General features: G+C 34.8%; 2 protein-coding genes across 4 annotated transcripts; one reads left to right on the top strand and one right to left on the bottom strand.

Annotated features, from left to right (window-relative positions):
* Positions 1–427: 427 nt before the first annotated feature.
* Positions 428–3,571, bottom strand: LOC141825097 (root phototropism protein 3). Of its 2 annotated transcripts, none has more exons than XM_074712491.1 (5): positions 3,174–3,571; positions 2,918–3,043; positions 2,721–2,790; positions 1,250–2,545; positions 428–1,160 (listed from the first exon to the last, which is right to left on the bottom strand). In XM_074712491.1, the coding sequence occupies exons 2-5, from the start codon at positions 3,040–3,042 to the stop codon at positions 594–596; spliced, it is 2,058 nt and encodes a 685-aa protein (XP_074568592.1). In that variant the 5' UTR covers position 3,043; positions 3,174–3,571; the 3' UTR covers positions 428–593. The 2 variants fall into 2 exon arrangements, with proteins under 2 accessions (XP_074568592.1, XP_074568591.1); XM_074712490.1 differs by having other exon boundaries at positions 3,269–3,571.
* Positions 3,572–6,385: 2,814 nt separating this feature from the next.
* Positions 6,386–13,741, top strand: LOC141825345 (NADH dehydrogenase [ubiquinone] 1 alpha subcomplex subunit 2-like). 2 transcript variants are annotated; one of them, XM_074712730.1, is made up of 3 exons: positions 6,386–6,561; positions 6,676–6,782; positions 7,609–7,666. In XM_074712730.1, exons 1-3 carry the CDS (start codon positions 6,476–6,478, stop codon positions 7,638–7,640), a joined length of 225 nt encoding a protein of 74 aa, XP_074568831.1. In that variant the 5' UTR covers positions 6,386–6,475; the 3' UTR covers positions 7,641–7,666. The 2 variants fall into 2 exon arrangements, with proteins under 2 accessions (XP_074568831.1, XP_074568830.1); XM_074712729.1 differs by lacking the exon at positions 7,609–7,666 and adding an exon at positions 13,433–13,741 and having other exon boundaries at positions 6,387–6,561.
* Positions 13,742–14,469: the final 728 nt, after the last annotated feature.

Raw genomic sequence — 14,469 nt, 5'->3', positions numbered from 1 at the left:
AAGAGACTACTACTTCTGCAAGTCACTACTCTAGTCTCATAGAGATATTCTCTTGCCAGTTGCCATCTTGTTTGGACTTTCTATATTCACTTGGCAAATTATTACAATTTTGACCAAAAATGATATATGCATATAATAATTTTGATTAAAAGATATAATAATGTTGAAATAATTTTAATTAAGGTGTAATAGTTTTAGTCAATTTAGAATTATTTTAATCAATATTCAAGTAATTTTAATGAAATATTAGAGTAGTTTGAAGGTTTGATTTGAGGTTATAGGCAAGTGGTAAATGTTCTCAAAAGGATTAATTAAATTATTAAATATCATACTAAATTTTGAAAAAAATTTTATAAATAAAAATACATTTACGATGAAAAATAAAATACTCTTTTAATATTTTTTAACATGGATGCTTTTTTTTTTTAAAGGAAGTCTAAAATAAAAACCGCCTTTCTAATTAAGCGCATGCAGGGATTCCGGAGAGATGCCGGTTCGGTTCTACTGTGGAAGCAAAGAAATAGATAGTGCGAATAAAGATGAACCAAAAAAAAAGTCAAAGAAAGGGAAGAAGAAAGGAAAGGACAATTTGCTCATGAAATTGAATTCCTCCATCTCCTCTGGGCTTTCTTGTCAGACTCCCCTCCCGGTGCCCCCCCTGGCATTCGAGACCCAACCTCATGCGCCTCGGTCGACATCTTGGTGAGCTTGCTTAGTCTCTTCCACCCTGTGGTCCACGGCGACGACGACTGCTTGCTGGGTTTGGAGGATGGCGCCTTCTCCATCTGTCGCCGCAGATTGTCCATGTCATTCTGCAGCTCCAGGTACTTGGCCTTCATGCTCTCCAGCTCGAACTTGAGCGTGTTGATGTCCTTCTTGGCGGCGGCCCATCCCTCTTGGAACGACTGCGGAGTCCCTTCCAGTAGCTGCCGGCGCGTGGACACCATGGATTGAAAATGAGACTCCACCGTTTCCTTGAGCGATGAATTTGCGATGGCGTTGCTGATTTTGACTTGCTCCGAGAAGAGCACCTGCACCACCACGCGCAGAGGCAATCGCTCGTTCTGCGCTGCGTGCATGCACGCGTCCACCGACAGCTTCTGGCAGTCCATCACCCGGCATAGCCTCTTCCTCTCGTGCTCTGTTAGCATCGGATGAGCCTATATATATATGCATACACACGAGATTGCCAATTCAATTCAATAATAGATACCCGTATATTCATACAGATGTGTACATCGATCCTTACCTTGAGATAGGAGTCGACTGCTCGGTACAATCCGTCGTCGCAAGTCCTGGCAGCCTCAGGCAAAGCTTCCGCCAGAACTTGGAACTTGGTCAGGGAGAGGTTGCGGTCCCTCGACACCTCTGTGAGATAGCTGTCGAGCAGCCTGGCGACTCTGTTCTTGGCAGTCGGCCCACTTGCATTTCTTGGATTTGCCTCATAGATGCCGTGTTTCTCTAGGCATGGCTCCCTCCCCGGGCTGGATGATTCGATCTGTTCTTGAACCAAGAAGTGCTCCAACAATCTCTGTACCAAATCCACATCGTACATCGTATCCATCTTTTGGAAGGAAGGGATCAAGAGGTCGGGCAACGTGGCTTGCTCCAGCTGCATGCCCACTCGCTTCTCCAACTCGGTCACCAGCGCCGGCGCCACCTTCAGCATGTTCGCCAGTCTCAGAAGCCGGAGAAGGAAGCTGCAGGAGACGGAGTCCTTGTGCGGCGGAATTATGCTGATGAGACTCTCGATCACCATGCGCTGCTCTCGAATTTGGGAGCTCGACAAGTCCTCTTTGCTGGCGATGATCAAGTGGAGTCCGGTACTACTCCCTAATTGAGTGCCACCACTCCATGACTCCTCGCTGGCGGGCACCGAGGGTTCCTTGGCCATCCCCGGCAGCCACTTGGATGCGTAATGCATGATGGCGGCCCCGATGAGGTCGAACCGCATGCCCTTCACCTTGATGGCGGTGACCACGCGGACGAAGTGGTCGATGCGGAGAATGGAGACGTCTTCGAACCACCAGTCCGGCGGCACCGGTTGGCTCCGACTGGGACTGTTCGAATCTTTGGAGTCGCTCCCATTCCACCTAGGGCTAGAAGAAGCCTTGGCAGGTCTGCCGGTGTACGCCCACCGGATGCCCCGCGGATTTGCGCAGGCCTTCCAGGCGATGGACTCGCTACAGCGGCGCACGATCTGCAGGTTTTCCGCCCAGGGCGACAGGCTCTCGCAGCTTTTGAGAACCACGATGGAATCCCGCCAGGAGGAGAGGACGACGTAGCTGAGGAAGGCCTCTGTTTTGAAGATCAAGTTCCCCTCTTCCAAGTCCTCAGTCATCTCCAGGTATTCGGCGGCGCAGCGGAGCCCGGAGATGTTTGAGGCCGACAGATCCACAGCGATTCCGTAGCAAAATTTAGCAGCCAGTTGGAACGCTTCCGGACCGCCGGGGATGTCGTCCAATTCCACCATGCTCGGTTCAGTTTCCCTCGATGATTCCTGGATGATCCTGTTCATTCGTCCGCTTCTCGACAGCAAAGGATACTGCCATCCAGATTCCAGAATACATACATACATAATATATCAAACAGTTCTTCGTCAAACGCTCGATCAAGAATATATCAAACAGTTCATCGTCTCAAACGCTAGCTCTTTGTTTCGCTCAAAACAAGTTAGTAAACGAAAAGAAGAAACTAAATTAGCAAAAAGATTCGATAACCTTGTGCAGATGGAAGCTGACACATCCCACTTTAACCAGCAGATTGCTAGGAATATCGCTGGAAACATACCTGCACATTCCAGATTTGTATCGTTTCATTATCTAGCTAGTTCAATTTTACTTGCGCCATCTCCAAAAAGAAAGACAAGTTTTCTCTTCCTTCTACTGAGAGACAGTTGAATGAGATCGATACATACCAGGACTGGTCTCTGCGCTCGAACACATCGGTCTTGAGGCTGTCGTTGTTCTCGAAGTCAACCGAGCTCACTCCGGGGTCTCTTCGGCCGCCATGGGCCTCGCTCTCATACTCCCACATGCTCATACTTGAACGATTGGAAGAAAGAAATCAATCAAAAGAGACGCCTCAAAACATGGAAGAAGAATTTGCCGCAAAAGCTTTCACTAAACTAAACTAAAAAAAGGTCAGGAAAAAAAACACAAGAAATTACTTACAAGAAGCTCGGACTCAAATAGAAAGCTGGAAAGGCCACAAACAATGTGTACCTGAATCAACAACGCTATAAAATTCTTCAGATGAAGAAGATTACCTGCGACGATTATAGCCAGCGAGCTCAGTCAAGAAAAGGAGAATTATGGGTTGGGGACTGCACTCTGCGAGAGTGGAGGATGATCATAAAATTATCACATGGGATGTATAGTGTTTATGGACTTTTCTAAGCTGTTGTATCATGGGCGCCCTCTCATACTCTGATGTTTTCCAGATTTTTTTTTCTCTTCTCTTTATCTGAAAAACAAAGAAATCTACTGAAAAAGATGTGGATCTGTTTAGTTGGTCGATCTCTATCCTCTATTCATCTGCCCGAAGACGATGTGTCGGTCTTCGTGGCTTCTCTGTTTGCTTCTTCCATTGATATGTTAGTTTTTTAGCCGCTCGAGAGTGGATCTACCTTTCCGATGATCCTCCTCCAAGGCACTGCACATCATTCAATTATTGGTGGTAATTGGTAAATATGTTGATAATTAATATTCTCTTAACCGAATCAGTATAATTGCTATACTTGGAAGCACTAGGACCTCATTTTTTCCAATATATATATTTTTTTCTTCCATTTATGGAAGGAATTAAACCACGTCGACATTCTCTTTTCAAAGGGTTTGTACTGTTTCTTTACGCTAAGCGTCAACGTCTTTCAGTCTTCGAGATAATTAATTAATAAAACGGGTATTCAGGTGTATTAGCCCAGTGGCTCTCGGATACTGTGCAACGGCGGAACGCTTCCATTACGATATATTATCATATGAATTTTTTTAATAAATAATTGATTTAAAAATATTAAACTGTTAGATCATTATTATTACTATCTACTTTGATAATCGATAAAAAAAATTTTTTATGAAATCGATTCAAAATTAATCGACCTGGACCGAATAATTGATGCCAACTAATTAAAACAAAAACTCTGCCCAATGAGACAAAACAGATCTGAGCGGATTTGAGACAAAAATTCTGCTGGTTAAATAATGAATCAACCGCTGATATTAAATCCGCATAAATCTTTTTTATTTCTATGGGTGGGGTACTTAATGTATCGTTGAAATAAATAGATTGATTAAGAAAAGATCATTTGCTTTTAAAATTAATTGGGTGAAACTCGTTTAGATTGTCAAAAAAATAATCAATAGATTTTCGAAGGATTTTAAAAGAGGGATTTTTGACGGATTCTTTTTGAAATTAATGTCTTATTTTACAAAGGTTTTTGAAAATATTTTCCAAATATTTTGAAACTATTTTACCAAGGTGTTGGAAAATATTTTATAAGGTTTTTGAGAATATTTTTTAGAAAGATTTTAAAAATATTTGCAAAATTTTTTGAAATCATTTTTTAAATATTTTTAAAAAATATTGTTTAAAGGGAATTTCAAATATTTTTGCAAAAGAAGGTTGAAGATATTTTTAAAAGATTTCATAAAGATTCTTTAATATATTGCAAAAGCTTATTTTGAAAAACTTTAAAAATTATACTTAAAATTATTCGATTTATCCTAAATTAGAAAAATACATTTCGGGGAGTTAGTTAATTTGTGTTTATCCTATGTAACTTAGCATTATTTCTTATGCTTAATCTATTTTAATTTAGCATTATTTCTATTGATTAATCTATTTTTACTTAGCACCATTTTTTATGCTTAATCTATTTTAATTTAGCATTATTTCTATCTTAATCTATTTTTACTTAGCATCATTATTTATATTGCTTAATGGATCTTTAACTTAGCATTATTTTCGCTACTTAATCTAATTAAGTTAACTTTATTTCCGCTACTTAATTTAATTTTAACTAAGTGTTTCCACTGCTTAAAAAAAAATTAAGACGATGACAAACTTAACCCTTTGTCTGTCCCATTTAATATTCATCAAATACTTTACCAATCTTAAATAGTCTATTAAACTTATCTAAAATCAAGTTTACCCTAAAACGTAAAATCAGAAACCTATATAATTTTTGCCACATCTATTAGTCATATCTTAATTGATTGATATTCCTGATTTACTTGATTGTCACCTATATGTCAAATTTTAAGAATTTACAAAGAAAATTCATATTATAAAATTTTGTAGAATATTATTTTTCTTCAAATGCATATTGAAAATTAATTTTGGTACAAATATGAAAAAAATAATCATAAAATATTAATAAAATTCATGAACTTTTTAAGAAAATATTTAATTTTTAAATTTTGAAAATATTTTTTAAAATGCATTTTCGTGCTTATATATACTATGTCAATCATAGAATAATTATGCACCTGTCTCCAATAGGATTAATAAAAAAAACTGATTAAGTATCCATTTCTTAGCTACTATTCTAATAGTGTTTTGTCCTTAGTTATTGTAAATCCTAGGCCATTTTTACTAATATTTACCCTTTAACTACTAACTAGCATGTTTAGGGAATGCGATCTAATAGTAAACTTTTCTGACATTAATTTCAAAGAGTTAATTTGTTTCCTATCATGAAAATTGTCAAAATTAACTATGAAACTAAGCTTTTCTTTATATTTATCTAATTGTTCATTTAAAAAATTTATTAAACAGACTAATAGTGATTCAAAATAAGAAAAGTCCCCCCTTGATTCAATTTATCTTTTTCCTCTTTGAATGATGAATCATTGTCATCTATCGCCATAAGTACTTTATTTGTTTGGTTATAAAAGGTTGGAAATGCTAACAAGATTCTGTTATTCAACTTAGTTTCCTCTCAAAATGAGCTTGTTTCATCCTGAGTAGCTTTCAAATTCTTCTTTTGAAATTATTTCTTCATTCCTATATATATATATAATATTATATTATATTTTAGGGTTTGTGTTAGCATAGAGTTAGGGCCCCTGTGGTGAGCTGTCTAGATGCAGTTGGTGTTGTGCTCATTCCAGCATCATGTTCCATTGGATCCATTTTGATTTCACTAGTTGAATATTAAGATATAAAAAATTAAAATTGAATTTAATAATAAAATTTAAAGAGCTATTAGTCAATTTATTTATTTGCTAATTTTAATTATTTTGATGTTAAATTAAATATTAGTTAAAGTCTAATATTCTTAAAAATAAATTATGGCTCTTAATAGTCATCTATGTTCTAATTTTTTTAATATAAATAAATTTTGATGGAAATTTAGTTTTATAAGTGGGAGTATTTCAGAGTACGTTTTTTGAGGTCTTTTACGGCCGGCGTCGTCAATTTTCTTTGTTAGGGTTTTCGATCTCTGGAAAGGGCATTTCAGTTTGGCGAGAGGATGGCGTGGAAAGCTCAATTGTCGCGCAATCTGAAGGAGCTTCGTTTCCTTTTCTGCCAGACTTCGCCGGCCAGTGCTCAGACCCGGTAGTCACTTTGTACTCATAAGCTAAAGACGCCATCGGTGCTAGTTTTTTTACCTTATCTTTTTTTTTTTAATCTCTTATTGTATTTTTTTGTTTTTTGGGTTTGGTTTTACAGGGAATTTCTACACGCGAATTACAAGGATCTGAAGACGCTGAACCCCAAACTCCCCATCTTGATCCGCGAATGCAGGGGAGTTCAGCCTCAGCTTTGGGCGAGATATGGTGAGTATGCTTATTTTTTTATTACGCTGAACTTCTTGATGAATTCTGCTAGTCTTTTATTTAATTTCATTTTGGCGATGATAAACAAAACAATGAAATTGTATTGCAACGGACATTAACGTCCACGGCTCAATTGAATGCAAATTCTGCTTCATGTATTTGGTGTCTTTTATTGTTCTTTTTGATTTCTTAATAACTTTGTAAATCAAACGGGGAAGAGGAAGATCAAAAAAGACTTGGTTAATAACAATAAAATAAGATAAAATTTATGTAAATACATATGATGATATAGCAGGGGATAGAGCCAAATGACATAGAATGATCCATATATCCAACCCCACCTAGTGGGATAAGACTTGGTTGTTGTTGTTGATATTGTATTTCTTAGTTAAAGACTGGATCATAAGATAAGGATGACCGTAAAGAAAAAAAAATTCTAAATTCATTCGAATCCATGACTAATCAATAATTTAGATAATTATAAACTTCAACTGAAAATAAATATATGTAAATTTTATTTTTCAGCCTTGAGTGGATTGGTTCAGTTATTAATTGAGAAATGAAGAGTATCTTGGATTGTTTCCAATCTCAAAATTAGGGGCATTGCTTGCTGTTTATCATCTTAGTATGCAACTGTTTTATTGATTCTCGTCTATATGTAAAATTTCATTGTTCCCCAGTGGTATTCTTCTTATTTCTTCCTTTTTTTTTCTTGCTTTCTATTGCATTCTTTCATAATCTTTTTGGCTTAATCTAACTAGTCTTGATTAACTGACATATTTATGGCTTGCTATGTCACTTATCCACGCTATTAATTTATTGGAAGAGAACTTCATCTATCTTGCGTTTATAAAATGAGCCTCTTTGATGCATCATGAAATTCGGTAAGTTTGGAATAAATTGCTGATTATCTTTTATATGATGTCTTTGAGTAATTTTGATTATGGATTTCAAGATTAATAATCTCAATCATGTTTGCTCTAATTTCACAAGGCAAATTGGCCTCTTGATTTGTTATGCTTCCAAAAAACACACCTAAACACCAAAAAACAAAGTACCTATACACAACATAGTGAGGTTTGGTTGACCAAGATGAAAATTGGTTGACCAAAAATGGATTTGGAATAAAGTGTCAACTAATAAGGAAGTGTTGGTCGACCAATAATAGGTTTTAGTTGACCACTTGTGCTTGGAAAACATGTGTCAACCAACAATAGGTTTTGGTCAACCAACATTTTTGGCTAGGCTAAGAATATAGGCTTGTAACACTAACTATCCCAAGAAGCGCTCCAAACAAACCCCTATAATCAGTAATAATGTAATAATCAATCTAAACACATATGTATTAAACAAGACAATAAAACAAGAATAAACATGTTAGGCTATACTAGAAAAGAAAGTCCTGACAAAAGCATTATTCAGAGCTATATATGTTGGCAACAATGCTACCAAAATCACTCAAAATGAGGTAGGATTTATCCCCACTCAAAATGAGATTGATGCACTACACAATGACAACGAAACACCATCCAATGAAAGACAGTTTTCGCTTGCATAGTTGAAGGTCACTTCCAGATATAACCATTAGCAACTTAGCAAGTCTCAATAGGGTTACCATTGCCACAAATCCATCTCTATCTCTGAATCTTGTATGGTTTTGTGTTTCTTCCCACCTATCAACATGGAGGCAATAACAACATGACAACAAATGGAAGTATCAATTCAAAGTCAACAATATCAACAAGAAATATGTGTGATCAAATCAATTTATTAACTATGTATTAAACTATTCATGCATACAAAGTAACTATTACATTAAATGAGTAATGATTACTACAGGTCGAATAGTATCGATAGATAATGTGAGTATATATTATATACCAATATTTTAGAATAAACATGTTCAATGCTGAAATGAAACTAAAATTTTTCGGGGACATTACATGATTGGTCATCGAAAGGCTGTGTTCTTTTATAGATTTATGCGATTATTTTAGCTGACAATTGTTTTGGAGGTTCTAAAAGCTTTATAAATATTGATTCATTGCCCTGACTATTAATGAATCTTTTTATTATTGCTCTTCAAAATTTTCATACATTTCTTTCACTATCACATCTTATTTTCTATCTTTAATTTACTGGTGAGATGTAGAACTTGATTATTTGTGAATTTCATGTGAGTTTTGTGTGTGTATTATCTGTCGTAATTTGTTCATTCATGCATGTTTTTGTTTTCTTGTTTACTACTGTGTATTTTATTGCATATACTCTTCATCTTAGCATGTCTTTACCTCTGTTTTTTACCACAAATTCTATATAACTATGCCATCTTTTCATGGAATTACATTGGCCTTCTATTACCAATTCCTTTTAATCATGTAATGTTACATGAAATCACTTTGGTCTTTTAGCTCATATATAATCTTGAAAATTGTATAGAAATAGAAAAAAAAGACTTGAAAATATTGTTTTATAGAATTGGATAGATGTCCAAGGGAAGGGAATTAGGTAGATCTACACACATCTTGATTACTTTGAGAGTCATGAACTGCTACTCAAGCATACGGGACCAAAGAGGACTAGGTTGAGGAGATCGGTGATTAGTATCATCTATAGTTGATGATCTTGTCTTTATCTTAGGTTCCTGTCAACCTTTAGGCCTCAGTAATCCTTTGGAATTTCCACACTTTATTATAGGGATCTTATAGTTTGTGATACTCCTTGACATTGTATAAGCTTTGAAGGACGAGTGTTGCAAATAAAAGTGAATCCATTTATTTTTTTTCAACATAATAAACTTTTTTAGTTAAACATCAATATAAATTTAATTTTTTTTAAAATTATGTATATATATATTAAAAAAATAATTTATTTTTTTTCTTTTAGAAAAATCAAAATTCTCAACTTTTCTTAACTATGAACACTTAAATTAATATATTATAAGTGGTTTTTTTAGTTATCTATAAATTATTGAATTTTGAGTGAAACTATTAAATAATACAAGTTTTTTTAAAAGTGTCGGAAAGACACAAGATGAGCTTAATTCAGTGAATATGATTGTGATGTGATGCACCTCATATGTTAATAGAAGATATTATAATATAATGGAAATTGAAAATTGTATTACCTCAAAACTTATTCAATACATAGGATCCTAACTCCTTTTTATAGATTGATAACACGATTTATTTTTCATAAAATATCATACTTTCTCAATAAAAACTCTACACGATATATCACATAATTTGCAAATTTGCAAAATCATCATCCCATGATTTACATTTTTTTTAAAGTTTAATTGTTAAGGATATACATGATTACAAAATAATGTTTTCCACATTCCCCCCAAGCTAGTGAATAAATACTTATCATTCTCATCTTGGATATAATATTTGGAAACATTGAGCTACTTAACCCTTTAGTAAGCACTGTAAATTGTCCATGTGTAGATATGTAAGGGGTACAAATCATCCTGCTCTCTAGTTTCTCCTTGATGAAGTGTCTATCAATTTCAATATGCCTTGTTCGACCATGTTGTACCAAATTGTAAGCTATGATAATTGCAAACTTATTATCACAATAAAGTCTCATTGGACCATCGTAGTTAATTTTCAAGTTTTCTAAGGTAATCTTTCCCAAAGTAGTTCAAACACCTTGAGCAATTGCTCAAAATTTTGCCTGTGCATTATATCCACTACCACAACCTGATTCTTTCTCCATGTCATGAGGTTACCACCAAGAAAAGTGCAATATCCGGTAGTTGACCTCTTGTCAATCACTGACCCAATATGATCAGCATCTCATCTTATATGCCTTTAGCACCAAACCTTCATTTCTTTTAAGCAGAATACCCTCTTTTCTTGGTGTTCCTTTGAGGTATTGTAATATTCGGTGAGCTGCTTGCAGATGAGCTTCTTTTGGGTTATGCATGAATTGACTAATCACATTTAGTGTGTATCCTATGTATGAGGCAGATAAATAAATTTTGCTATTGGACATTGATAGATTCCCTTATCTACTGTGACATCTTCCTTTGTCATTCTAAGTCTGAATTTTGGTCTATTGGAGAATTTGCTGGCGTGTATATTGTCTTGCTCCTTTTTTTTAAAGGAAATATATAACATATTTTTGTTGAGAGATAAAAATGTCTGGTGTAAAGTGAGTCACCTCAATCCTAAGAATGAACCACCTTAATCCTAAAGAAGTATTTCAACTTAGTACTTTCGTTTCAAACTCCATCGACCATTATCTCTCCTTATCATCATTTTCTACCAATATTATATCATCAACATATACTAAGAGCCTTGTGATTCCCTAAAGAAGTTTATTTAATAAATAATGTAGATCCCTTTGGCTTTGTTGATACCCCATGACAATCATAACTCTCACAAATCTACTAAATCATGCTTGCGGTGATTGCTTTAGTCTAAATAAGGCTTTCTTCAATTTACATACAAAATGTGCATTCAAATTATTTCCATATTCTAGTGGGACCTTCATATAAATTTATTCATCTAGTTCTCTGTGGAAAAATGCATTCTTAATATCAAACTGTTGTATCTCCCAACTCTAATTAGTTAGCAATGACAGGAGAATTCTAACACAATTTTTTTTTAGAACTGGAGCAAAAGTATAGATAATCAATCCCGTAGGTTCGAGTATGGCCATTGGCTACTAGCTTTGCCTTATACCTTTCTATTAATCCATCTGCTCTATATTTCACTATATAGACCCATTTACACCCATAGGTTTCTTTCCTTCTAGCAACTTCACCAATGCCCACAGCTTGTTCCTTTCTATTACTTTTATTTCATCATTCATGGCTTATTTTCATTTCTTAATCGATAATGCCTTGGATAAGGTGGTAGAGATGACAATGGTCTTCGAGTTAACCAAGAAGGCTTTATGTGATGGTGAAAAATGTTGAGAAGATAGAAAGTTTGCAAGAGGATATAAAGGTGGTTTTGTGCACTCTTTAGGATTTAGGTTCTCATCACCTACATGAGATTCAATTTTCAAGTTGTAATGAAGAATTAGAAATTGTTACCTCATCTTAAGGATTTGGGTTGGATTCTTGGACTTGCATTAGTTCAAGAATAACCATCTTTTTCCTCAAGTGGGTCTTGTCAAGTCTCCAGTCTCAATGACAAAGTTGAGATTTTCATGCATATATTCAAACACACGATTCAAGACACGGGATCAGGTATAGGATTTGGTACAGGTTTAGACACATGATTGATATAGATTCAAATATAGGATTTGGCATGAAGACGGATACTAATTTAGACATTAGAGGTGATGATTAGTCGAGCAAAAACCTCCACCCTTATCTTCCAATATGGAATTCTCCCCCTAAGGATAAAGTATGGTGAAATAAGGCAGTTGTTCAGTAAGAAGAACGTTTGTTGACACATAACTTTTTTGATGGAGGATGAAAACACTTGTACACTTTCTGCGTTGAGGAATAACCTACAAATACACATCGCCTTTGGTTCTAGCTTCCTCAATTTTTTGACCATGCACATTAATAAATGACACACACTCAAATATCCTAAAGAAAAGATTATTTGTAATGTGTAAATTTGGATAAAATGTTGGGAGTGTTTCTAGTGGACTCTTGAAACTGAAGATTTTAGAAGGCAAATGATTTATAAGATGAACAGTTGTAGAACTACTTCCCCTAAAAGGATTTAGGCATATCTTTTTAGAATATAAGGGTTCGAATTAACTATAGGAGATGACCATTTTTCCTTTTTGTGATTCCATTTTTTTGTACTGTATTGACACAAGATAACTCATGTATTATCCTTAGGATTTGATTGAAATGAGATTAAACCTTTTGATATTGACCCTAAATTAGTTTTTAATCATGGAGCAAAAAGTTGGTATACATTGCCAAGATTTATGATCAAGTAAAAAAAATCCAAGTATTACAAGTGCAATTATCGATGAATGACATAGACCATTTTATCCCATAAACATTATTACAAGGACTTGCATACACAGACCATTTTCTTTTTTCCATCTTAACATTTAAACAGCAATTTTATACTTATCTCTTGTGCTACCTTGATCAATCATGCCGATGAAAATTCTGTCGTGGTAACAGTCTATGTGCCTCGGTACGTTATAACACATGGAGAAGTATTTAAGCAATGCTTATCATTTTTCATAATTTTTGTCAACACAACACGATCTTAAAACCCTAGCACTCTTCGGTATGGAATGATACTTACTTATCCTTAGATTTGTAATTATCTTCTCTTCCATGATTTCTTTTCTTCTTCATTTGATCTCTGATTTGTTTTGACATTACGTGTTGCATTTGGGCATTGTTTTAGTCAATGGCTAGAAATTTGACACTTAGAAATTTTGAATCTTGCATGAAATCATAAGTGACATAGTAAAAAGTTGATTATGCATGTAGCTGCACATCCGATAGCTTTGGCTGTTTTTAAAACGATAGTCATGGAAATTTTCATTTTCAAGTTGTTTGATATTTCCAGGTCGCTTTGTTATTGCCATGTTTGCAATTTAGTCGGAAACTCATATATGTACCCCTTCAGTGTTGGAGTTTTGCTTTCCTTGAGAATTTTGCTATCTGTCATTTTGTGTTTGATTCTTGGCTAATATTTTGGTTATTCTGCAAGACGCCGGCGTTGAGAGATGTGTTCATTTAGATGGTTTGAACGAAGCTCAAATTAACAACAAACTCGAGGAACTTGGTAAAGCTTGACTGGATACATCATGTGCTTTGTTTGGGACCTTATTAAATAAATGACCTGCCATTAAACAGAGGAAAAATACCTCTTGTTTTCTCCTGTTGTGTCCTCAAAAGAAGTGGGACACTATATTTATCTTGAGTTTGGAAGGCTTTCTCATTGGGGTCTTCCTCTCATTGGTGTCTTTCTCTTGAGTTTGAAGTGGGGTTTGTTCTACTTGCAAGACCAGAGTAAAAACCTTACACAATTGTGTACGACATTGATTAAACTTTCTGTTTATGCAAACTTTAATTTACTATTAAAATATTAATTTTCAAATAAGTTATCAAATTAGAAAATATTAAACTTAAGTCGATGCCACCCTTAAATTTTCAATTGAAGAGTAAAGGGTAAAAATAAACAAGAGCATTTTTTTTTTTGAATCATTAATAGTTTTTTTTTCTTTCTAAAATGATAAAATGACACTTCTGTTATAAATACATTCAAACTCACTCAAATAAATTACTTGTTCATTAAAAAAAATGATAATCCCAGTAGCCACATCTCTGGGGTGGTCGGTCCGGTCCCACGGAAGTTTCCCACCGACCACCAGGGTAAATCGGGAAGCGCATACGGCGGTTAATCCAGATGCCCAGTATCCTTTGATTGCGTTCTCCATTTGGAGGAAAATTTTTGTAAATACGCTGTAGCTAGGGATCGAACCGCGGGTCCCTGAGTTACAATCTGGATGTCCTACCGTTGTACCATTGCCCCGGGGACTACTTGTTCATTAAAAATATAGATGGGTTGTCAAATTGGTCTGATGTTTGGATAAATTTATGTAATAGTTTTAGTAAAAATTATTATAATAGTTATACATTTAAAAATATTTAAAAAATAATTGAAAGGAAAGTAATATAATTTTTTTAAAAATTTTAAAATTATTGCATGAGTTATAAATTTTAAAAACACTAAAAATGTTTTTA

This window comes from Curcuma longa, chromosome 3 (genome assembly GCF_044706935.1).
Source record: "Curcuma longa cultivar G26 ecotype Majalengka, Jawa Barat chromosome 3, ITB_CL_G26_1.1, whole genome shotgun sequence".
Taxonomy (NCBI): domain Eukaryota; kingdom Viridiplantae; phylum Streptophyta; class Magnoliopsida; order Zingiberales; family Zingiberaceae; genus Curcuma; species Curcuma longa.
This window is presented reverse-complemented; position numbering and strand designations above follow the sequence as displayed.

Bases quoted from the DNA above. Each gene is read 5' to 3' on its own strand.
- LOC141825097 (XM_074712491.1), bottom strand. From the start codon at position 3,042: ATGAGCATGTGGGAGTATGAGAGCGAGGCCCATGGCGGCCGAAGAGAC. The intron at 2,791-2,917 runs GTATGTATCGAT...TGGAATGTGCAG, and splicing joins GAGCGCAGAGACCAGTCCTG to GTATGTTTCCAGCGATATTC. The intron at 2,546-2,720 runs GTTATCGAATCT...TCTGGATGGCAG, and splicing joins TCAGCTTCCATCTGCACAAG to TATCCTTTGCTGTCGAGAAG.
- LOC141825345 (XM_074712729.1), top strand. From the start codon at position 6,476: ATGGCGTGGAAAGCTCAATTGTCGCGCAATCTGAAGGAGCTTCGTTTC. The intron at 6,562-6,675 runs GTAGTCACTTTG...TTGGTTTTACAG, and splicing joins CCGGCCAGTGCTCAGACCCG to GGAATTTCTACACGCGAATT. The intron at 6,783-13,432 runs GTGAGTATGCTT...TTATTCTGCAAG, and splicing joins TCAGCTTTGGGCGAGATATG to ACGCCGGCGTTGAGAGATGT.